General features: G+C 49.2%; 1 protein-coding gene across 1 annotated transcript in view; it reads right to left on the bottom strand.

Annotated features, from left to right (window-relative positions):
- Positions 1–24,062, bottom strand: part of KAZN (kazrin, periplakin interacting protein) — a 991,323-nt gene that overhangs the window by 395,243 nt on the left and 572,018 nt on the right. The window contains 1 exon segment of the mRNA XM_031464108.2: positions 9,584–9,833. Coding sequence (XP_031319968.2) covers positions 9,584–9,833 — 250 coding nt within the window.

Consider the following 24,062-nt stretch of genomic DNA (forward strand, 5'->3'; position numbering starts at 1 on the left):
TGGTGGAACCAACTCATGTGTTGACCAGCTGAGTTTTAACAAGGTTCTGTTCGATTGGTCGATGATAATGACCCACACTGTAGAACAGCCGACCAGGAATCACGGTCCTCCCCAGGACTTCCACTAAGACTTGAACATCCCTCCCTGCAGGGCCGCCTGGTACCGTGTCAAATTGTGAACAGGGCAATCAGAGCACGTCTGCAAGCTAACGGGCTCACAGTCTCCACAAAATGGCAGCCCGGCCTTGCCTTTCTGTTAATTCCCAGATCTAAAGATGTGTTGAAAAATATTGCCCTTTTTTTCTTGCTTCACGTAGTACACCTTGTAGGAACAGGAAAAGCGATCCACTTGATGAATGCATTAATTAAGATAATCAATATACACATAATCACAGGTCAGTTCTCGCCGGCCATCATTCATCATGCCCTGTGCTACCGCACTGCACTCTCCAGGGTCAGTATCACACTTCTAAATTTCATACCTTGCTGTCACCAAGAAATGGTGAGCACAGAATTACAAATGGTAAGAATGGAGCGGGGGAAGGGTGACAAAATCTCACTGTGCTCCCAGTTATTGAATTAAAGTAAATACACCATCCTTAACGTTTTTTTTAAAAAAAAGTTAATCAAGGGAAGTGAACTAACTCATTTGTTGTGGCTGACAAGAAGCCCCAGGCTTGGCCAAGAAGGGGTGAATTTATTCTGAAAGAGGCAGAGCTACACCTGCATTGAAATTCATATCTTTTCTTATTCTCTTTGGAGAAAAAACCCACAATTATTATTCAAGATCTAACCCCTGGATTCACATCTTCCTTCCCTTTAAGAAATCCTCTTTGGGAGAGAAGGTCCCAGCCAGCAGCCCCTCTCCGCAGTATCCAGTCCCAACCTACCCCCAGAGTTGCACTTTTTAATAATTTCTCATGGTCAGCTTAACCTTTAGTAAAGAAATCAACGTATTTTCCCAGCATGCTTCTGTAACATATTGCCACTGTCATGTACATCCGTGAAGCCTTCTATCTTTTTCACTTCATCATCTATTTTCCCATTACACCTGTCAAGACCTTTATTATAAAATGTAATTATGTCTCCATGTCAGTCACACCTACTGCGAGCTCTAAGGTAGCCTGGTCCATATCTTATTAAATCTGTGGTCCCTGAACCTATGTGCCCAAGCTGGGTGGAGACAGACAGAAGAGAGGAGAAAAGAAAGAAAAGGAAAAAGAAGAAGGGGAGCGGGAGGGTAGGTATGCAGCAAAAAGACACAGCTGTCCTCCCCGCATGTCATTGTGTTGCCTGGCCCTGCTGCACTGGTATTCCAGTCATGGTGAAGCAGGCAGGCTCCAGGTTCCGCTGGTGACCACTGTCTGGAGCTTGGGGAAGCAGCTAAACCTTTCTAAGCCTTAATTCCGTCATCTGTGGTATGGTGGGGAGAACAGTATCTAACTTACTGTGACAGGAAAGTCAGCTGAGAAAATGCTGCTCACTCACCCTGCCACAGAGTCCGGGAAGCCAAAGAAAGCCTCATCAAACGCTGGCTGTTGCTACCACTGCACTCTTGGATAATCACGGAAGTCTCTCCAGCTCCCCAACTTTGATCCTGGAACAGTTCTTTCCCCAAAATGAGTCAACCCACTGCTAAGAAGCTCTGGGGTCCCCTGTCCCTTTTCACCTTTCCCAGAAAGTTCAAGTCCTCTCTGTGACTCTCTCCGGCCGAAGCCCAGCAGGGAGGCAGAGAGAAGGGAGACTCTCATGTCTGAACATGGCTCAGCCAACTGAGCTGCCTTCTTACCTCCGGCCGGACACCAGTCCTTCCTGGCCACAGACTCCCCATCATGACAAAGCATCTTTCGTACCGCAGAGCTCTGAGGAGTTATGGTGAATGACTTAGTGTCTGACACACAAATCCTAATTATAATTGCCACAATGCCAGCTGTAGAACAGAAGTGATTTCTTGGGCAGGAGTGGGAAAAACTAGGCATAGCTGTACAGCATCCTGGCTGGGACAGCAGGCAGTGTCTGAAGTCACGCTTACTTGGGTTTATAGCCTGGCTCTGCCACTTGCTAACCTGGTGAACCTGGGCAAGTCACATGACCTTTCTGGGCCTCAGTTTTCTCATCTGTAAGATGGCAAATGCAGTACTTACCTCGGAAGGTAGTTTAAAGGGCTGATTGAGGTAATACAGGGAAAGGGTTGAGAACCGTATTAGTGTTGACATACAGCAAATAAACACTTCAAATCATCCATCGTCAAGTCAACAACCTTCATGTAAAATGTGATCAAATTCCGTTAGTAATCATTCATTCATTCATCCATCCAACAGCTGTTTACTGAGCTCTCGCTATGTGCCAGGCACTGTTCTAGCTGCTGTGAATGGAGCAGAAAACAGACAGGCGAAACTCTCTGCTCTCACAGCTGCCAACCTAAGACTCACAGCCGGGGTCTCCTCCAATGCCTGGCGTAAACGGTGGTTCTCAACCAGGGATGACGTGGCCCCTGGTGGACATGTGGCAACATCTGGAGACACATTTGGTTGTTACAACTAGGGTGTGAAAGGTTCTGCTGGCATCTAGTGGGCAGAGGACAGGGATGTTGCTGAACATCCTACACGACGCACACGATGTCCCCGCTCCCGACAGAGTGGGCCTGCCCCCGTGTCGACAGTGCCGCGGCTGGGAAGCTCTAGCAGAAATGAGTCTGTGAGGAGTTCATTGATCTTCTGGTGGCCATGGGCTTGGGCCACTGGAGGCCACGAGGCCACAGGGAGAGAACTCAGGAAAGACAAAGATATGGGTAGGAGGGACAGTAACGGGTCCACATGATTCGAGCTTTGCCTGGATGCATCCTTCCCAAGAAAGAACGTGTACAAAGTCTCAGAAGTAGGAGGCCCCAAGTCCAGAGTCAAAATGATTCTTTTCACTGGTGACAAGTGACTCCTGGTTTGCTAGCAGGACCCAATTCCCTCTTTGTCCGTTAGTCTCACACCAAAGGGAGGGGTATTCCTGCTCCCCTAAGATTTCACCTAAGGACCCAGAAACGGCCATCGGTTTAGGGAAACATTAATCAAGAATGGAGACAAGCTTAAAGCTCCCTCCACCTTCCCAATGAATGAACCAAAAGCTGTTTCCCAGTTTAGGAGAGAATCAGGTTTAAACAGCAGAGAGACCTCAGGGGTTTAAATTCCTGGATCAGTCACTGCCCGCTGAGTGCCCCGGGCATCAAAGTGGGATGAGTGAGAGCACGGACTCCAGAGCCAGGGCTCGGTCACTCAGTGGCCCTCTGGCAAGTAAGAGAGCGATTCTGTGCCTCCGTTTTCTCATATGTTAAATGGGTACAGTGGCACCTGCCTCATAAGTCATTACGAAAATTGAACACATTCCTTCAGAAAAGCATTTAGAACAGTACCTGGTTCTGAGTCAAGACCATGTCGAAGCTTGCTGTGATCACCCCCACTGTAGTCATTACTGTCGTGGTGGACAGGTGACTTAACCTCTCCAAGTCTGTTTCCTTTTCTGAGAAATGGGTATAGTAGTTGCCACCTCATTAGGCTCCGGATACAATCAGCACGTTAAGCACTCAGGAAAATATCTGATGTGTTAAGTCCCGATAGTTATTATTTACTGAAAAGGTTGACAAGGCACGGAAACTAGTTCACATTTAGCCCTTTCTTAAACTATTAACCTTCACCATTAAGAGGAGAACTCCATGGCATCAGAACGGTTCCAGAACACCCAGTATCTTGTGATGTACCCAAGAGGTAAGCTCCGAGAACCACAATGAAATGCTGGAGGCGAGTGTGAAATATGAGCTCTGGACCCACCTTCCCTTAGAGGGCACTTGGCTCACAGTGGGTCACATTCCTTCAAAGACTCTCTAGAGAGAGACAATGTTGGGAACGGAGAGCCTTGACCTCCCCGTAGAGGGCTAGCTCTGATGGAAGAGGAGCGAAGGGGTGGGAGCCGGGTGGCTCCTCCCGCCTTCTCTCTCCACCCTCCCAGCCTGACTGCCCAGCACAGAAGGGGCGGAGGCCTGCAGACCTGACTGTGACCAGCTCCATCGGAGCTCAGCAAGGCCAAGTCAACAAAGTCACCAAAACAAATTGAGAACCAACGATGTCCCACCACCCAGATGCCACGTGCTCAAACAGGTGTTCTCGCCAAACTCATTAAAACAACGGTCAGTTTCTTCCACGTTTCTGGTACGTTAGGATCCCAAGGAGGGAGCAAGAATGCCCACAGAACACAACCTGGAGTCTGCCACTGACATCTGATGTCACATACAAAGGCAAGGCTGTTCCGGTCTCTTCCAGTCATGTGGGGAGGAAGAAGAGATTCCTCTGCCTGGTCTCCCTCCAGCTTCTCTACTGTCAAGATGGGCCTGGCAGGGGGCCTGGAGGATGGTGAAATGGGCCAGCGGGATGCTTCCCTGCCTTGAATCGTCAGGTGCAATCTGCCACAATGGATGGTGACCTTATTGGCTTCAGGGAAGCTGTCTTTTCCTAAATGATTCTGCCTGAACCCTCTCTGCCTGCACTTCAGATGACTGAAGGCACTGCAGCGACTGCTGTTGGTGGCACCCCTTGTCATCCCATGTGTTATCACCCTCATATCCAGCCCAGACAGTATGGGCTAATTTCCATTTACAAGATCACTTAAAAACGCATTCCCTGGCCTCAGCAGGCAGAATGAGTTCCGCTCTTGCCTGACGGATGGCCGGGGGTAAGAAGCCAAGTGCTAATGCTCACACAAACCAATCCTGGAAAAGGTCTCAAAAGAACTGAGAAGTTCATGTTGATTTCACTTTCCTTAGCTGCATAACTCAGGAATAAATATAAATAAAATAGGCAATGAATATGGCCAGGCCTCCAGGCTTGACCTTCTGGGCCGGCTATGACTTGCATGGTGAGCAGGCAGTGTTCCAATGAGCGCTCCCCGCCCGCCACGGCCATCTGCTACAGGCTCACTGGCAGCCAGGAAGTCACAAATTATAACCTACAGGATTCCTAAAAAGTGCCAGCAGTCTTGGGGAGTAGAGGGGGGGAAAGGCAGGGAGAGAACATGCCTTGCCCTCCACTGGGAGGATGTGTGGGCTAGGCTCCCACTATACAACTCAGGTTGGCTTAAACCAAGTATCCAAGAAGTTTTGAGTAACCTCAGTAAATCAGGAAGTGGTGGAAGCGTGAAATTAACCAGAACCAGAAACTTGCCTTAAGGGGTCCTCCCAAGGCATTTTCCAAAGACAATGCAAAGGCAGTAAATAATAGCCAATCAATAACTAATTCCAACCATGCTGTGCTGATCTGTAAGCAGTCTCTTTGTGACCATGTGTGTGGCAATGTTCAGGAGGACCTGTGAAGTCTCACCTCATGACAGCCTGTCAGATGAGGAAAAGACAGACAGATCTCTCTCAGCCCATTGATGTGGCTGGAAAACCAAAGCATGATGAGCTCTGTAACTTCAGAGCGAGCTAACAGAGGGCCTCCCCCACCCCACCGAGATTCTGCCAAATTCTGTACCTTCCCCTCTGCCATGTGAAAATTCTCTTTCTCAAAAAAAAAAAAAAAAAAAAAAAAAGATAAACGTCTACTTGGGAGAATGAATTGGGAAGGGGATGCCAAAAGACAGAAATTATTTTGCAAAGCAACAGTGCCCAGCATCTCTGCAGACTGCTCACACATTCAATCAGTCCCAAGGTAATCTGCACTTCACCGGGGAGTTTCCGGTGGTGTAGTAATGCTGGATAAGAGACATCAGACCTGAAGTAACAGCCTATTTTAACGCCTGGGGAGAAAAAAAATAATAAAACTCACATCCATTTATGGAAATTTACAGCAGTATAGGAAAATGACCCTTCTCCCATCCCCATTAACAAATGCAGTAGACAGTCAGTCCTCAACACCCAGGAAAGATGCTCTGAGCACTTGCATAGGCATATAAATACAATTATTTCGTTAAAAAAAACAAACCACAAAAATGATGGCAGTAGGTATACATCCTACTAGGCTTAAGTAATGTATGTTATATACAGTTAAGACCTATTTGAGTTGGGTACCATGAAGCTTAATTGTTGTATTCTATGCATAGCAAAGCAACCAATTGAATCTAATATTAGCCATTCATCAGATAAAACATTTTCAGAGAAACAAACTGCTATATTTTCCCCTCCAAGAACAGCAAGCATTTTAAACACATTTCCCAGAGATGTTACGCTGAGGAAAACAGCTTAGAAATGTTACTTTAAACAAATCCGTTCTCTGGCTACCAACAACAAGACAAATTGGAACAAATGCTTGGCTCTGTTCTTCCCAAGCCTCCTTGTGTCCACCTGTCAAAGGCAGTTGTGACCCCCACCAACCCAAGAGGCAGCTCTGGAGCCATGAGATGTGCCACCCTGTGCGCCAGCATCCTCATTAGGGATTATCCGACTCACTCGAAGCAGGGAGAGGGAAGATGGGCTGGCTGCCAAGGGCTCTTTCAACACAGATTCTGAAAGGGGATCCTGCAAAGTGTCGAAAGCCCAGATTTTCAGCAGTTCCCTTTCTAGACTCTGTTACATAGCAACCATGCCAGCTCACGGAAGGTACCAACCAAGTTAATATTTTGTTTAGATGACACACTGCATTAACTCTCTAGGAAAATCCAAGTTTTCTTCATCAACTTACCTACTGTCAGATATCCTCACCGGAACAAAACATCCATTGGTGGTGGACTGGTGAGCTTGTTTAATTCATTAGAGAAAAACATTGTTTTAACCAAAAAATTTGAAAGTGGATCTAACGTTTTCTCGGCAGGGAGAGCAAAAGGTGACTCTTCCCTGTAACCATTTGTGCTAATATTATTAAAAGGACATTAGCATGCATTTAATATGTGAATGATGCCCTCTGGATAAAAGATGACTTATACAGTTGCATTTTGAAAGATATTCATTTCATTCAAAACCTTGATTTGAAAAGTGATAACTCAATAGCACTAAATGCTCAAAGGGTTTGAGCCCATTGAATCAAACCGACATAGGCAAAATTAAAACAGAAGACTAATTCGGAACAACAGTCAGGAAGCCCCAGGACCTGAGCTCCTGTGAGCCTTCCTGGAGGTATGTTACAAACAAGCAGGAGAAAGCCAATCAACCACACTTTGAAATTAAGTGGAGAGAGCGCAGTGCTTTTCCTTTAGGAATACGAAGGCCCCAGCAGAAGAAACTACCAGACCACGTTCGCAGAAGGTTTCTGTCCCAGCAGAATGCTGCCACATGTCATGAGAACAACCAAACCAAACAAAATAAAAACAAAACGCCAAAAACTCACAGAGGCCAAATACTGTAAGAAGTACTGAACTGAGGTAACATTGCTATCAATAAAGAAATGACGAATTTCTATGCGGGTCTTGTTTTATTCTTAGACATCGTATCGGTTTAAATTCACATCATTTTAGAGGACTATGTGGCCAACCATGAAGTTGAGTTAAAACCTTCAACGTTTTATTTTCTGGTTATAAAATCATTAAACTCCCCCTAGTAAAGGTTTTGAAAAATACCAATGGTACACAGAGGAAAAATCAAAACAATCCCTCATCCAACCACCCACAGACAGTCCCCGGCCAGGGCAGGCATGCTCTTAAGACGATGAGGGAGCTGCTGGTTTCGTGTATTTTTAGGGATAACAAGGGATCCAACAGCCAGTTCCATTTCTGTTTCCATAGCCTTGTGCATTTTGGTAGGGAAAAAAAAAAAAAAAAAAAAAGGAAACAGCTCCCAATGGCTCCACCACAACAATTTAACCATCAGCTAAGTATCACAATTTCCAACTGGAGTGTGTAGATCATCGCGGCACCAACCTCCTTAGCATGCTCAGTCTGCAACTAGACCCAGGATTCGGATAAAAGCCACTTAACTTTTCCTCGGCTGAGAAAGGGGCAGACGGTGGGAAATAAACCAGCATTGTTCAGTCCCCTTTACCGTGGCTTTTGGTTCTTAGCAAAAATGCCAGTTCTCTGCTATTTCTTTAAGGTTGGAAGAGTCTCTGCCTATAAAAAGTAAAGCATGACCATGAAATCTAACTTCCCTTTTTCGCCCGGGTGCCAGCGGACAGCATCTTCCACACACAATGACATAGCAAGGGATAAATGACAGAATAATCAGATGCCCACCTTTAAAACTGTGCAGCAAGCGCCAGGCTCGCAACTCCTTCCCACCATTACGTCATGCTACTTTGGTACCAAATTACTGCTCCAATTCCTAAGACTTCTGATGGACTCCTGAAGTACCAAGTTAAGATCTGACTTGGAATTGAACGTAAAATGCTCATGCTCAGGCTTAACATCTCACACCAAGAAAAGCACACCTACCCCAGGAAGGTAAGGAGGAGATAGAAGCTGTTGGGGAGAAGGCATTAATATGAAAACAGACTCTCTTAACCCTTAAGAGAAGCTCTTGAAATAACAACAAAACCAGAAAATCCTTTTGAGCCACTGAGCCATTGGTACCTCATACTTCATCAAGTGACATATTTACACAAGTGGCCTTCTTGGGCTGGATTTTTTTTTTCTGTCATGTTCTGGATTTCAGTAGTTTAGTTTAATCAAATGATATTAATAATCAGTGACAATGTTTCTTAAAGGGAAATTAGGCAAAAAAAAAAAATCCTGAAAATCCAGCCTAGTCTTGTACTTTTTAATCCACAGAAACCAAACAGTACTCCCTTTTCTTTTTCTTTCTTTCTTTTTTTTTTTTTTTTTTTTGCATGTTTCCTCTACCTTTAACCCTTACATGAGGGTTTCAGAGCTTCATCACTGTCAATGTCAACAGAGACCAGCTGTCTTTTTTCCCTCCTCTTAACAGCAAAGAGTTCCTTCAAGCAACCGCTACCTGGAAACCCAACATCTACGCCTTCATTTCGACAGACGCCCATCCTCAGCCTTTGAGGTCTAAGATTTCCCCCTGGAAAGTGCTCTCAGTGTTTACATTTGTTAGAAATTTTAACTCCCTGCTGAGCACAGCATCTACCGTTGCATCGATATATTCCACTGCTTGCGCGATCTCAAATGGGGAGAAAATAAAGTCCAGATGCAATCGAGACAAGGGATTTGGCATCCGTGGAGAAAAGTGCAAACCAGTCCAATCCTCTACCCCAAACACGGCAGCAGAGCCTGGAGCTCCCTCTCAGGGAGTCATTCCAAAGGAAGGAGCCTCCGGAACTGGGGGGAGCTGTGGCATTCACCCCTGCCGGGGGTGGGGGCAAAGGCCCGGGCAGGAAAAGTTTGCCCACAGAGTTGGGGTCTGTGTGCCATCTAAGGGGCACTTTCTGCTGCCAGAAGGGAGCTGCCGGCTGTGCTGCGCTGCACTGGCCCGGCCGGCCGGCCGGCGTGGCCGTGTGAACCCGTGCACGCTGCGCCCGGGCTTTCGTTAATGACAGCAGCCTGCAACTCCCAGCAGGGAGGCAGCGCCGGCCACCCCGGGCGGAAAGGGTTACAAGCCACAATGCGAGGCGATTTCGCCGTGGGCGTGGGGGCGCGTCGAGTCCCCGGCCACCTCCGGGCCCGGGTCCTGCTCGCTCGCCTCTCCTCCGCCCCCGGCGCCGGGCGATCCCTACCTTGCGCGCTGTGCTGGTGGTTCTCCATGTTCGCCGCCGCCGAGTCCGCCGCCGCCGCCGCCGCCGAGGCGCCGGCCGCCGCTCCCGGGCCCGGGCCCGGGCCGCCGCCGCTGCTCAGTTCCGCCAGTCTCCGGTTGGTGGCCGTGAGTTCGGCTCGCAGGTTCGTCACCTCCTGGCTGGCCGACTGGACCGCCCCATCGATGCGGAGCGCGAGCTGCTTATTGTCTTCCATCATGCTCAGGATTTTGGCCTGGGGGCGAGAGAGGTGACAAAGAGCTGCATGATGCGCGGGGGACGCGCAGCCGGGCACCCCCGGCTCTACCTGTTGGGTCCCCCGCGGCCCGGCTCCCCCGCGCCCCGACCCCCAGGCACCGGCAGCGCCGGCTCCTCCAGCGCAGGAATGACAGCGGCGCCTCCAGCCGAGCCGCGGTGGTAGCGAGGCGGAGGGGGGAGGAGGAGGAGGAGAAAGAGGAGGAGGAGAAGGAGGAGGAGGAGGAGCGGCGATCGCCGAGACCCCGGCGCCGAGAGCTGCTCGGAGAAGGACACCGCGCGCCGCCCGGCACTCTTTCAATGGAGCCTACCATTCGCTGAGCGCTCGGGAGGGGGCCCGGGCCGGGGGTTGGGGCGCTGCTTTGGCCTTCCGCGCCCCCCACTTCGGGGACACACCCCCCGAAGGGTGGGGGCGGCGGCCCGCAGCCCGGCTTGGACAGAGGTGGCGCCCCTGGTGAGGGGTGGGGGGCGCCTCATCCAAGGCCGGCCCTCGATCCCCTCCCTGGAGCGGTGGGGCGGCCCCCGCCCTGGCGAACTCGCGCCCAGCGCCGTGCTATGGCTGGGAGGAGGTGGGTGCTTGGGAGAGAGGGGTACTCAGAAAAGGGGCCCGGCAGGGGAGCGGGGATGGAGCTCCGGGGGAGGGGCCGCTTGCCCGAGCTCGGAAGTGGAGTTTTTGCTTTGCCAGATCCTTAAAATGCAGGTAGGAAATGTGCATGGGGAGCTAGGCTGGTGCTCCGCGTCCCTCTCTCTGTCCACCCCACCCCACTCCACCAGCTCCTCCGATGCCCCAACCTGCGCTGCCTCGCTCCTCCTCCGAAGGAGCGCCTCGTCCTTCCCCAGGGTGGGCCCAGTGGCGCTAAGGCCTCCCCACCGCCTGGAACCCGTGTGTGCGTCCGAGGTGGCCCTAGCCAGGTCCTAAGCTTCTTAGCTGGGCTAAATATTGGGGGGGCAAAACGGATTCGGCCGGGAGAGAAGACTGGAAGGCATCACTGGGGCTTCCCTCTTTCTCCTCCTCCTGGGAGTCTGAGTGTGGAGGCCCCGCTGACTCAGTTTACCCCCTCTCTCTTCTCTGGAGAACTGAGGGAACCTTAAAGTTGATACACCCATCAAGCGCCTCTTTCTCCCAGAGCACAGGCCGTGCATTTTTCAGTGGGGCCCTGGATTCCAGCCACCAGACCTTGTTACCATGGCAAGCTTCATTCCATGCAAATAGGACAATTTAAAACAGCCAGTAACCCGGAACAAGGGAAGAACTTAGAACCACCATTCCAGCTGGGTCAACCTGGGGAGGGCAGCTGAGAGACTATTGCAGAAGCTGACGGTGCTTCTGCCAGAGGGAGGATGCTCACCCTCCAGCTTCAACAGTGTTTATTGGAAGCCTACTGTGTGCAAAGTACCGAGTATGCATTAGCATCTCTGTGGGGGGGGGGGTGAGGGTTATTATTCCCATTTTAAAGATGAGGAAACTGAGGCTCTGGGGGGGGTGTTAAGCAGTTTCCCCAAGGGGCTCACAGAAATCAGGTGAAACCAGGACTGAAAGTAAGCAGTCATCTGATTCCAAGCTAGTCCCACTGTGTCTTGGATGCTAGATTATTTTTTCCCCTTTTTAGATGGAACCATAAAACCACCCTCTTGCTCCATCCCCCTGTGACCACTAACAAGCTTAGTAAGAGGTCAGGACAGTATTAGGTAGTGGAGCGTGTGGCAGCAGACTTAATTTTTCACTCTGTGCACTCTACTCAGCTAAACTGGTCAGCTGGGGAATATGAACTCCTGACCTTAGTCTCAGTAACCCGGAACAAGGGAAGTTCATTAGTACAAGTTCTGACCCACTGGGCCAGTCAAGGCACTTAGGCCACTAGGTGTATTTATAAACCAAGATTTAGTTCCTTAGAGTTTTTCAGTTTCCTTATGGAGGAACCATCAAAACTTACAGAACTTTGTGGGTCTTCAAAAGGCAGGGGGTGTCATGTTCAGCCACTGTGGAAAAGAGTTTGGTGGTTCCTCAAAAAGTTAAACATGGAATTACCCATATGACCCCACAATTCCACTCCTGTATACCCTGAAGAGTTGAAAACAAATATTCAAACAAAAATCTGTACACAAATGTTCACAAAAGCACTATTCACAACAGCCAGAAGGTGAAACAACTCAAATATTTGACAACAGATCAATTAATAAACAAACATTGTATGGTATAGCCATACAATGGAACATTACTCAGCCATGAAAAGGTCTAACTATTGATACATGCTACAATGTGGATAAACCTTGAAAATATTATGCTAAGTGAGGGAAGCCAGACACAGAAGTTCACAGATTGTATGATTCCATTTATAAGAAATATCCAGAATAGGTAAATCTAGAGAGACAAAGCAGATCTATGGTTGCAAGGAGGTGGGGGAGGGGAGGATGGGGAGTAGCTACTTAACAGGTACTGAGTTTTATTTTGGGATGATGAAAATGCTTCAGAACTAGATAGAGGTTGTGGTTACCCAGCACTGTAAACAGACTAAATGTCATAAAATGTTCACTTTAAAACGGTTAATTGGGGGGTGGGGTGTATAGCTCAAGTGGTAGAGTGCATGCTTAGCATGCATGAGGTCCCAGATTCAATCCCCAGTGCCAGTACCTCCTCTAACAATAAATAAATAAACCTAATTACCTCCCCCCTCAAAAAAAAAAGGTTAATTTTGTGTTATATGAATTTCACCTCAATTTTTAAAAAGCATATATACAAGTACCAGGAAAAAAGGAGAAAGAGGGGTCCTGGAAACAAACCTTCTAAGAAAACAATTAAGAGCAGTTCTATTTGAAGAGCTGTGTGTGTGTGTGTGTGTGTGTGCGCGCGCGCGTGTGTGCTCACACCTCTGTACAGCACTCGTCAGAAAGCACAGTAATTGATCTGTTTACCTGTCTCTCTCCCACTTCACTAGGAGCTCTGTGTGGGAGAAGGGGGGATCGCTTTTTACGTGTTACCCCCTCTTTCCATCCTCGCCACCTAACCCATGGCAAGCGCTCTGCAAGTGGCTGTGTGTGAGCGTGTTTGTACAGTAAACAAACTGACCAAGTGTTACTCACTTTCCTCCTCAATGAGATGATTCCCACATACCAGCATCTCCAAATCAAGCCAAAGCAAAACAAGCTGAACCCAAAAATCTAACCAAGAGAGAAGCAGACTGATTTGTGGGGCCCCTTCTCCTCTCTCCCTGCCTCCTCTTCTCCAATTGTGGTACAGCCTCTGAAGTTTGAAGGAACTCGCCTTAGAAACTCCTGGGGTGCCTCCTAGGATTTTAAAGAATTTTATTTTTTGAGATTTTTTTTTCCTTGATGTGAAAAAAGGGGCTTTTCCAAGCTGTGTTGCCTTATGTTCACCCACATGCAAAAGGATCAGATCTCAGACAGGAAGTCTGAGATCAGTTACCCTCTAGAATCTACTTGATTTAAACAGAAAAGTTTACCTGCTCTACCTTTCTTCCCCCCACCATCCACCAGCGCTCCTCCCTGGGTGATCTCAGCTAACAAAATAGTCCCAGAATCCGCATCCTTTCCCACTTGCCCATCTGTCGGGCTGATACGCGTTTACAACTCATTTCTTGGATGACACACATAAACTGTCGGGTGACCAGCTCCAAGGCTGTCTGTCATCCGCAGCTCTCTCTCTTTGGGGTTCACAATTATGAGAACTTACCAGCACTGTGCGTTTTGTTTCAAGAGCCTCCCGTCAGCATGTTCCTAGCGTAGCCCCCACCTCCCGTCGCAGTAGGCTGATGTTAATTAAGAACCAAGCTAGTAAACGGGCTTGCTCCCCAGGGACCTGCTGCCGTCTTCCCAGTGTCACTGGTTGCCATCTCTCCCCATCAGCCAAACCCCATCCAAGGCTCAGGCAGTGCACTGGCCTTTATGCGGTCACCAGTCCCCGACAGCACGTGCTGCATGACTGATCTTCCCGAGCAGAATGAGCGAACTGTGCCACGCACATTAGGTGCCGTCAAAGCTTGCCTGGGCATTTTGGAAAGTCTGTAAAACCATCGTAGCTCAGACAAAGAAAATTTCTAGTGAGAACCAAGGCAAAGAGCCTAATTCATTGCTGACAGCAGTGTCATCTGCAGCTCCCTTCTTCCATAAATAGAGTGACTTTATAATGTAATGTCCAAACTGGGACACTTCTGAGATGGAAAGAGGGTGCTATGAGTAATGAAGCTGGAACAAGTGGCATAAATTGGAACTGTCCCAGGAAACCCAGTATATACACATTAGCCCCATCCTACAACCAAATGATGCTATTTGGTCCTAGAAGGCAACTTTGGGGTCCTTTGCTCCAGCACCCTCATTGTTTACTGATGGAGAAACAGAGGCTTTGGTCTCCAAAGAGTTGGTGGCTGGCTGAGCATGTTCATCTCCCTGTCCGCATAACTACATATCCACCAAGATTCTTGCTTCCATCATCAAAACCCTTCTCATCTTGGGTTTTGCCAGCAATTCAAGCCACCTCTTACTCTCCAAAGTACTTTCACATTTCTCTTATTTTATCTTTGCAACAACTTCCTCAGATGGACGGGGTGCCTGGAATCTGAATTTGGTGGAGTAAAACACTGAGGTTCAAGAGTTTGTCCTAAGACCACAAAACTGGACTAACAAGTCGGTGAGACAAGCCCCTTATCTGCACATCCTCCGTCCCCTTAGCCCCCAGCATTCAATACATGTTTGTCAAGTGGATGAGCTGAAGCCAGGACTCAGGTATCCCCACATGTGGCCTCGCTTTCTCTCTGAGTCACTCAGGCACCTGGTTTCTGTCTGGCTCAGGAACTGGAGGCAGCACTCACGTGCTTCTCCACGCAAGGTTAAGTTCATACGTGGGACAGGGCGGTACAGGGGAGGTCTGAAAGAGAAGCCCAGGCGTCCTGAGACGCTCTGATGCTTCTTCGAGTCAGCATGCAGCTGCCCACAGGAGCCAGGGAGAAGTGTGGCCCTGCCTCCTGCACTTCCTGCAAACACTGTCCCTTACCAGGCTCTGCAAGGCATACCTCTGGACCTCAGGCTGCTTCCAGTGTTTCTTAAAGTGAGGCTGAAGACCCCTTGATGTGGAGTTCCCAGAAGAGGCACGTTAAAATGTAAATCCCGGGCCCTAATCCTGACCAACCAGAATCTCTGGGGGAGGTTCTGGGTATCTGCATTTGCAATGAGCTTCCCCGGAGTGTCTGGTGCACAGTGAAGTTGGAGCCTCACTGCCCTGGGTCCCCGGTGCAGCGGCTCAGAAAGCTCGTGCACGCCTGTCAGTTGCATCTATTCGAGGAAACTCTGAGCCCCAGGAATGGCTGCGAGGGCTCCCTGCTCTTCCTCTTCTCAATGCTGTCTGTCCTGTGTCTTCCCAGCCCCCTCCAGCAAGAGTCCCCGGGGAATCACCCTCCCTCTCTGCAGGTGGATGCTCTGTTTATTCGAATTGTCACATGTGAATCCCGGCCAATCTAGGAGATGTATCTTTTGTACATTTACACGGTTTACTTTGGCTGAGTGGGTTTTAACATGTGCTCTGGGGAAAAGGCCAAAGCATCTCCCAGACGGAGGCAATCAGGTCTCTGGGCTCTGGGTGAGAAGACCAGGAGGGGGACAGAGTCAAGGGCATGGAGAAGAGCGCGCAGGTGGTGAACACCAACCGCTAAGCTATATTCTCTTCCCAGCAGCGCCCCACAGGCATTAGTTGCCCTGAAAACCGCTGTCGTGAAATGAAGGGATATAGAGAAAAAGCTAGGAGGGAAAGCAGGGGAGAGCAATTGTGGGGCTTAAGGAAACAGCCTGCAGCTTTAAGATGGGGAGGTACATGTGCAGGTGCCTATTATATACGCGTGGTGTGTGTGTGTGTGTACACATAGATATCTGTGCACAGTATACACACGCACCACACACACTGCAGCGTGGACACAGAGCACAGTTATTAGTATGAAGACTGCCACCCTCCTCTTGACTCCCCAAGCAATTTCTCATCTAAAGGTCGAGAAGTTGGTCAGGCCCTGCCTTCTGTGTGTATATTTCACCAACTGAGTCACTTCTGCATGCTTTTCATTTGCAAACAGTCCATTAATAATCACTTATAATTCAGAAGCTCCTATGTATGGAATAGATAAATATTAACTGTGCATAGTAACCACAGGCGTAAACACATAAGCATATATATTTACTTACTTCCTGATGGAAGTGCATTTCCCCCATCTTTGAATGTTGCCTGGTTTTTTTATCTGTTTCTCATTGGGCGTGATACAGGGCTTACAAGAGACTGTGCCTGATGGTCTGGACTCTTGGCTCTTGGCTCTGCCATAGCTCCCACGGACCAACAGCAACAGCCAGTAAAATACAAAACCCTGAGACAAATATGTCCATCTGCAGAGACCCATCACAACATCCCAAAGAACTGGTCCGACCCCCAGGTACCTTGCGGGTCCTCCTGCCCTGTCATGTTTTGGCTGTCCCCATGGGTTGGGCACCATTTTATTTTCCAGCTGCCCAAAGCAGTCTCTGGGAGGCGCCCTCAACAAGGCTAAAGAGAACAGCCTCAAGTCTTCCAGCCATTCAGTCTTCAGCTTCAATTCCTCGTCTCAGCAAAGCACTCCTCTCCAGCCTAACGGCCGGACCATGCTAGCTGACCTCGTCAGTGATCTCACCCTTCCCCGAGGGCGAGGGTAACTTCAACTCCACAGGCTCCGGATTTAGTCAGACAAGGGTTCGCGTCCCAGCCTTGCCACTCACTAGCGCTGTGACATTGGATGAGCTACTTAACTTTTCTGAGCCTCAACTACCTCCTTAGTAGAATGGAATAATATTGGGATAAGGTAAGTCTGCCTACTTCATGGACTTGTTGAGGAATTCAAGGAGACAACGCACGTGAAGCATCTGGCAGAGCACTTGGTGTCTGGAAAGGATTCCATAGATGCCGCCAAGGATGCAGGCTCAGATGATGGAGATCATGATGATGGTGATGGGGACAGTGAGAGCTGTAAGGGCAGCTCCCATTCTTTGGACGCCCACTACGGCCCGCCACTGTGCGTGTCCGTTTATTTCCGCTAACTCAGACTGCATCGTCCCAGCACTGAAGATGGGCATATAACCCCCAATCCGCCGATCAGAAGAAAATCTCAGGCTCGGAAGGCTTGCTCACAACTCACCCAGCTAACACGTAGCAGAACCAGATTCAAACCCAAGTGTGTCTGATTCTAAAGTCTCTTCCTCTTCTTTCTTCCCTGATTCCCCCTACAGTCCATGAAGGCAGTCTCACCCAGGCGCGTGCTGATGCCCTGAGGGACCTTCGGTGTCCCTTCCAACCCCACGTCCTTCATTCTCTGCAAAGGCACTGATCTGATGGAGAAGCAGGCGAGGGAGCCGCTCCTCAGTGGCCAGTGTATTAGTTCTTCTAGGCCCTGGGGACCCATTTGGTAAATTAGTTCTTTTGGTTCTTGAAATGGTACCCCAGTGGCTTGAAATACTTTACAGACCTACCCTAAATGGGCAATTTATTTTTTTCTCACTCATGGTATTATTCTTGGGATCGCCATCCTATAAAAGTTCTTCACTGCAGTGGGGGAAGGGGCAGTGATGGCAATACTTTTTTAAACAGAAGTGCTCTAGACTTGGTAAGAAGCAGGGGAGGATTTCCCAAGAATGGAATTTTCAGGACTTCCTCCCCAGTTGTGCGCTCGCTCTTGTTTATTTAACTGAATGATATCTTCAGCAGGAGAGTTTTTTCCGCTCATTTCTTCTCCCCACCACCAACCCCATACTCAGATTCTTGTGAGCTTCTGCGTCCTTCTTAGTTCATTTTTCTCTCCTCCTAGGATGACTTATGCACCAAGTAAGTCTCCCCTAAGGACCAGTGCTTCCTCTTCCAGACAATAAAGAAGAATGCGACACTCACTCAAGGGCCACACAGGAGATGCTGTATTAGGCACCAACCAGCCGAAGGAATTAGGACCCACTTGCCCCTGGACAACTCATCACAGAAGCGTCTCAGATACGGTGATGTGTACAATCCCTCTTCAGGAACTGGAAGCAGCTGGAGTGGGAAAGGGCCTTGGAATCTTGCCCCCTGAGTCAACACTAAACCTTTCCAGCACTGAAGTGCCCTGGGAAAAATATTTATTAGCCAAATAGTATAGACTTCAATCTGGTGTGCCATGAAGGCCTGTACCTGTGACCATCTGCCCTGATACTCAGGATTAGCCGTCCAGCTGTACATGTAGTTAGAAGACAGCTATCTTACCCAACGTTCAGCTCACTGGGATAATGTGTCTCCAGGCAGCAAAGTGTGAAGTTGCCATGTTTATCTCAATGAACTGCCCCTTTATCTGTTTACCTGCCTTATTTTGTGCTGGGGGGATGTAAAACAATTTATATCCCAATATTTGGAGCCACAAGGCCATGTCATTAGGCGCGTGTGCAGTTCAAGAGGGGACCGTATGTGCGCAGAGCGATGTCAATTATCATGCTTTCGGTCAGCACCCTCAGCCATCTCGGTCGTAAAGTGGTACTCTGACACCTTTGCCCAGGAACAGCTAGCTACCGATGGGTTTTAAAAGGGGTGGGTGGAGATGTAAAAACAAGTGCTGAGGGGAGGGGCTCACTCTTTCTCCTGGCCACGTGCTCCCTGGCATCCTGCCCTGGCATCCTGCCCTGGCATCCTGCACCCACGTCCACAGCCCTGGACCCAACCCTCCATGCAGCACACTGGTCCCACACCTAGCCGCTCACACCACTGGGATCCTAAGTGCAGGCATGCCTCTGCGCAGCCTCTGAAACAGCTGTCCTGTATCAAAGAGATGAGACTGTCTGGAAAATAGAAACAGAGCTGCATTCTTCCCCGAGCCAGTGAGGAGCCCCCAGGGAGTCCTGCAGAAAGTCACTTAACACTGCAAGCCCGATAGCTGTGGGGAAGAGTGGCGAGCCTGAGTCCTCCGGGCAGCTTTTGGGAAGAAAAGAAAGACAGATCTAGGTTCTCATCCTGTTATTCATTAGGAGGCATCAAATCAAAGCGTGAACTTCAGCATCTGCTAAAAGATGGACCAGTCCAGGGCCCTGACTAACCTGCGGAGCACCAAAGTACAGATTAGGAAAGACGTGTGCCCTTCCTCCAGGTGTGTGGAGCCCTGGCAGAGGGCATAGACCCGGAGGACGGAGCCCTGGCTCTCCTGGGCGTTAGTGCCTTTTGGAAACTTAACAGGAAATGATCACACATAGGATTTTCACCTTAAATCAGAGGGTTTCTATCATGGAACTGGGATTTTTTTTTTAAGATTTTTAAATTATACTGTCTTAGTTCAGAGAAACACATACTCTTACAAATCTAAGTACGCTTTTATATGAAGAACACTGAATGAAGTTATTTTACATTTTTCGTTAAATTCCAGGGATGGTATAAACCCTCTCTTTTTAGAAGTGTTCTAGACTTTTTTAGAAGAGGCTAAATGAGCTGGCAGATTCGGAATTCGTTTTTGCTTGAAAGTGTGCGTGGAAGGGGGGCTATGACACTGATACTCATGATTCTAGTGGGTTCTTACATCTGCGCTCAGTACTTAACGTCCTTTATAACCACCCTCTGAGGAAGAAGCTACTATGATTATCCTCTTTTTACAGATAAGAAAACTGAAGCTCAGGGAGGTCAGGCTACCAAAGGTCATACAACTAATGAGTGGCAGGGCGGGGACACGTGGCAATGGGGCGCCGGTGGTTCCACTTTACTGCTATTTTGTATCACCAATTTGCCATTTGTACTGTCGAAGCCAAAAAGCAGAGTAAAGAGAGGATTTACATACACCCCTGAACTGAGGATGGTAACAGAACAATGAACCCTTTTCTGGAGAGGTGCGTGGAAGGGGACCAGTGACTGTGAATGCAGTCATCAGTCGTCTGCTCCAGAAATTCTTAGCTCTCCCACTGGGAGGACACTTGAGCATCCCACTTCAGTCCTAGGATGCTCACAGCTTCAGCCACTATGCTCTCCTTCGTGCACACCTTTCTAATTTTAATTACCAGCAAGTGAAAAAAGAACATTACCCAGTTGGCAGACTAGATTTTAGATCTGGAAGGGACCTCAGAGTTCATAGGTCAAACACAGTTTCTTTACAGATGAAGAAACGGAGAGCCAGGAAGATCGTGTGACTTGCCCAGATGACCCAGCCATGGAGTAGCAACATTATTATTCCTACTTGTTTATGTTTTTATAAGTGAGCACATGGCCATGGGAGATGTTCAGTAAACATTTGCTGAACTGAAATAAATTGTGACATTTGATTTATCCATCTGCGGGGCACATCAAAAACAACAAACCAGCTCTATTTCTGATCGTTCTGTTGTGAAAAGCTTCCAAACTCAATATGAGGTGAAAACCGCTGCTATGAAGGGTCCCTTTGATCATTCCACTTCTTTTTCTGGAAAATGATAGCAAACTTGGCAACCGAGTCTTCCAGAAATTAATAATCAAACCTTAAAAATCCTCTTTGGTTTTTCTAACAACGTAAAATAAAAAGAAACTAAACATTTCCTCTATTGTCTCCCCCTTCCCTTCTGATGCCCCACTAGGGAACAGCTGTGTCTATTTAAAATTGATTTTGATCTCTCAGAAAGGATCTGGTTTCCCTGCACACGGAGCTGCTGCCTGGAGATGGCGTGTGCCGTTCTGAGAAGGTGTTGGGGTTCAGCTGACTCCACTGTAATTCTAACAGTCAGCAGAAGCCGGTCTTCTCTTGGGGATGCGGTGACATGACACCTTCGCTGACATCGGTGTGATGGGCTGGGATGTTCTGCCGCCTCAGGAACCATTGGGCATCCTCTCCTCATTCCTCTGGCCTCTCTGTGCTAGACCGAATTATTGTTCCTAATCCCTCCTCCCTTTCGACAATGGTATTATCCATCCTGCCCTTTCCCTTGTGACTTTTAAGCACCACTCACCAGCACAAGCAGAGTACCTTTCTCCGCCCCATGGATAGGCTTGTCCATGTGACTGGCTTTGGCCCCTGGAATGTTAGCGGAATTGCAGCAGGCTGTGACCTCAAGTGTCATCGCGGTCTGGCCTGGCCTGGCCTCTTGTGCCCCTGCAATCCTCCGTGAGAAAAGCAAGTTGCAGGCAATTTCCTCTCCAGTCTCAGCCCCGGATGGAGACACAGGGGACCAACCTGAACCAGACCTACAGTCTGGACTAAAGCCCAGCCAAACCCGAGCCATCCCCTCACCAACATGCAGCTGCGTAAATGCGAAAAACGGATATGGTTGCGAGCCCTTATGATTCTGAGGCTGTTTGTTATGTAGCAAAAACTTACTAATACATTACTGAAACTTGCACCTTGATGTAAGGCTGTCATCCCACCTGGAAGGAAAGAAAGTCAATGTGTACTAGCTTAGATGCCAACGGGATACTTATCGGTTCATAAAACTGGGAAATTTAGAGGTAAATCAGGAATTCCAGACGCTTAAGTAAAGCCATCAGATCTCTGTCTTTCTGGCTCCTTTTTTCTCATTCTCTCTTATGCTAGTGGCCTTTCTGCACGTGGAGGAGGCTGGGGGACGTGGCGAGAGGCAGCTCCAGGCTTACCTGTCTCTACGTTAGCTACCTGGGAAGAGGGAGCTTCCCTCTCCAGTTGCTCCCAGGGAAGAGCTGGCCTACCCCTGGGCCAGGACATGGCGCTACGTGGTTGGCCAGGCCTGGTATGTGTGCCTATCCCGAAGGCCCCAGTGAGTCAGGTTGGTGGCCCCACCAGAGGCTCAGGGAGTGGGAAGGAGCATGTGCTCGAGGCAGGGGCAGTAATTTAACAAGAGGAGATGGGACTCGGGGCAGCCCCAGGTGATGGAAGCCCACACCCACGCCCACACTCATCACTGCTCAGCAATAAGATGATGGACACAGGCCTGGGCAGCGACTTGGGGGGACGGTCTGGCCACTCACTCAGGCCCAGCTTCACCTTCCTAGGTGATTAGCTTGAGGCCAGCAGCTTAACTTCTCCAGGCTCCCATTTGTCCTATTATAAAGTTAACTTCTCCAGGCTCCCATTTGTCCTATTATAAAGTGGGGATAACAGACATATAACTCATTGTAGGATGGTGATGAGGATTAAATGAGATATTATGCAAAATCGTCAGTCTGTCTGGTGGATACCACAGTGTTCTTCCTAGTGCTCCGTGTCAGGGCCCTTGTGTTCACCTCCCAGGGCTAGGATATCAGCCACTGCCGGCTCCCAGCTGCCCCGCTCACCAGCAATCACCCTCTGCTGTGGGGACGCCTGCCTCACCCAAGGGTACACCTCCACCCAGGGACCAGCCCTTGGCCAGTGACTTGGATACAAAAGCCGAGCCCCTCTGTCTCCACTTGGGACCCCTCTGAAGGGCCACCCCAGCTCCAAAGTCCCCTGTAGGCATCAGGGGCAAACCACGTTGCCTACAAACTTTTCCCGCCCAGTCCTGACTTCCCCACTCCCTTACAGGACTATCCCCCAGCACACCCCTCAGTCAATGGTCTACGCGTGGAGTGTAATCTAAGGCATCCTGGTGCCTAGCCCGCAGCGGGTGCTCATGTGTGCTAGTTATAATCATTGCCACTCCCTTATTTATTCTTTTATTCAGCCATCACCCATCTGCCAAGGGCACCCTTATAAGAGTCAGGATAATGTACTAGCTAAAAGCACATCCTTGCCTTTGGAACCAGACTGCCTGGGGTCGAATCCCTGGTCTACCTCCACCAGGCCTGTGACTTAGGGAAAGGCACTTGGCTTCTCTATGCCTCAGTTTTGTCATCTGTAAAATGGCAATACTGAAAACGTTTATCTCATAGGGTTGTTGTGAAGTTTAAATCAGATGATGAGCATAAATGGTTCAGAACTGCACTGGGTCCGGAGCAAGTGCCTCCCAGTGGTTCCTCCTCTGCTTTATACTGGGTGGTGGATGAGGTGCTGGAGACCAAGGGACGGAGGAAGCCCAGTCCCCGTCCCCACATGGTCACAGTCTAGCGGCAGAGACAGGTTAGTAAACAGGGCAAAGGCTCAGAAATAGGAGAGTTCTCGGCTTGTCTGAGCAGTTAAGGACTTGTGAGGACTGTGGCTCTGACTCTGAGTGAGATGGGAGCCGCTGAATCGTTTTGGGCAGAGGAACAACATCAGATGATTTATGCTTTAAAATGCTCCCAGGGACGCTGTGTGGAGAGGACTCGAGGGGACAAGCGTGGAGGCGGCAAACCGTGTGTCTAGCGAGTTGTGATGGTGGCTTGAAAGACAGTCGCGGGGAGGGAGGAAGGGGGTTGGAGCATGGAGAGAAGTCATTAGGTTCTAGAGAGATACCGAAAGTAGAGCCACAGGACTTGCTGATGCAGCATGTGTGAGAGAGAGGGGAGTCCAGGAGGAGCTGAAGGCTTTGGATTTAAGCAACTGGAAGAGTGAAAATGTCACCTCCTGAGAGGGGAAGGCCGTGGGAGGTGCAGGTTTGGGAGGAGGGTGTATGCTTATTTCAAGATGCATTTTAGACATCTACATGGAGATGGCAAGTGGGCAGTGGGACACACGAGCCTGGAGTTCCGGCGATGGATCTGAGCTGGAAATGTGCATTTGGAAGTTGTCAGCCTCTAGGTGTTATTTAGAGGCATCGGACTGAATGAAACCTCCTAACAAGTGCACGTTGATGGAGAAGGAAAGGCCCCAGGACCGAGCCCTGGGTCCTCCAGCATTTGGAGGTCAGGGGCATAAGGAGAAAGAAGCAAAAGAGACTGGGCAGGGGGAGCGGCAAGAGAAGTGGGAGGGGAGAAGTGGGTGTGAGATCCTGACGGCCACGCGGAGAAAGTGCTTAAAGGAGGCCTTGTTAGAACCCTCTGTTAAGCCAAGTCAACGGGACTGAGCATCTGACAGTCCTGGTCACAGGGGCCCTGGTGAGGGCTTCATGGGGAGGTTGAGAGGACAAGGTGGGCTGACATTCATGCAGCACCAGCTGAAAACCTGGTGCCTTGCAGAGGCTCATTAAATATCAGTCTCTTTTCTCCTGACCCTCCACCTACCACCCAACTTGGCCAACTCACAGCTCTCGCTCACTTACCCTTAACCCCTCACATCTACTGATATCAGTCACACAATTTTTCATTACGCATGGCCATGCTATTAATATATTTTAAAGATCCTCACCAGTGATGTTGAAGCAGGAGCTGACTGCAGCTCAGTCTGACTACCCTGAAAGTCCCAGAGATGGCCAG

The sequence above is a fragment of the Camelus dromedarius genome, chromosome 14 (assembly GCF_036321535.1).
Source record: "Camelus dromedarius isolate mCamDro1 chromosome 14, mCamDro1.pat, whole genome shotgun sequence".
Lineage (NCBI taxonomy): Eukaryota > Metazoa > Chordata > Mammalia > Artiodactyla > Camelidae > Camelus > Camelus dromedarius.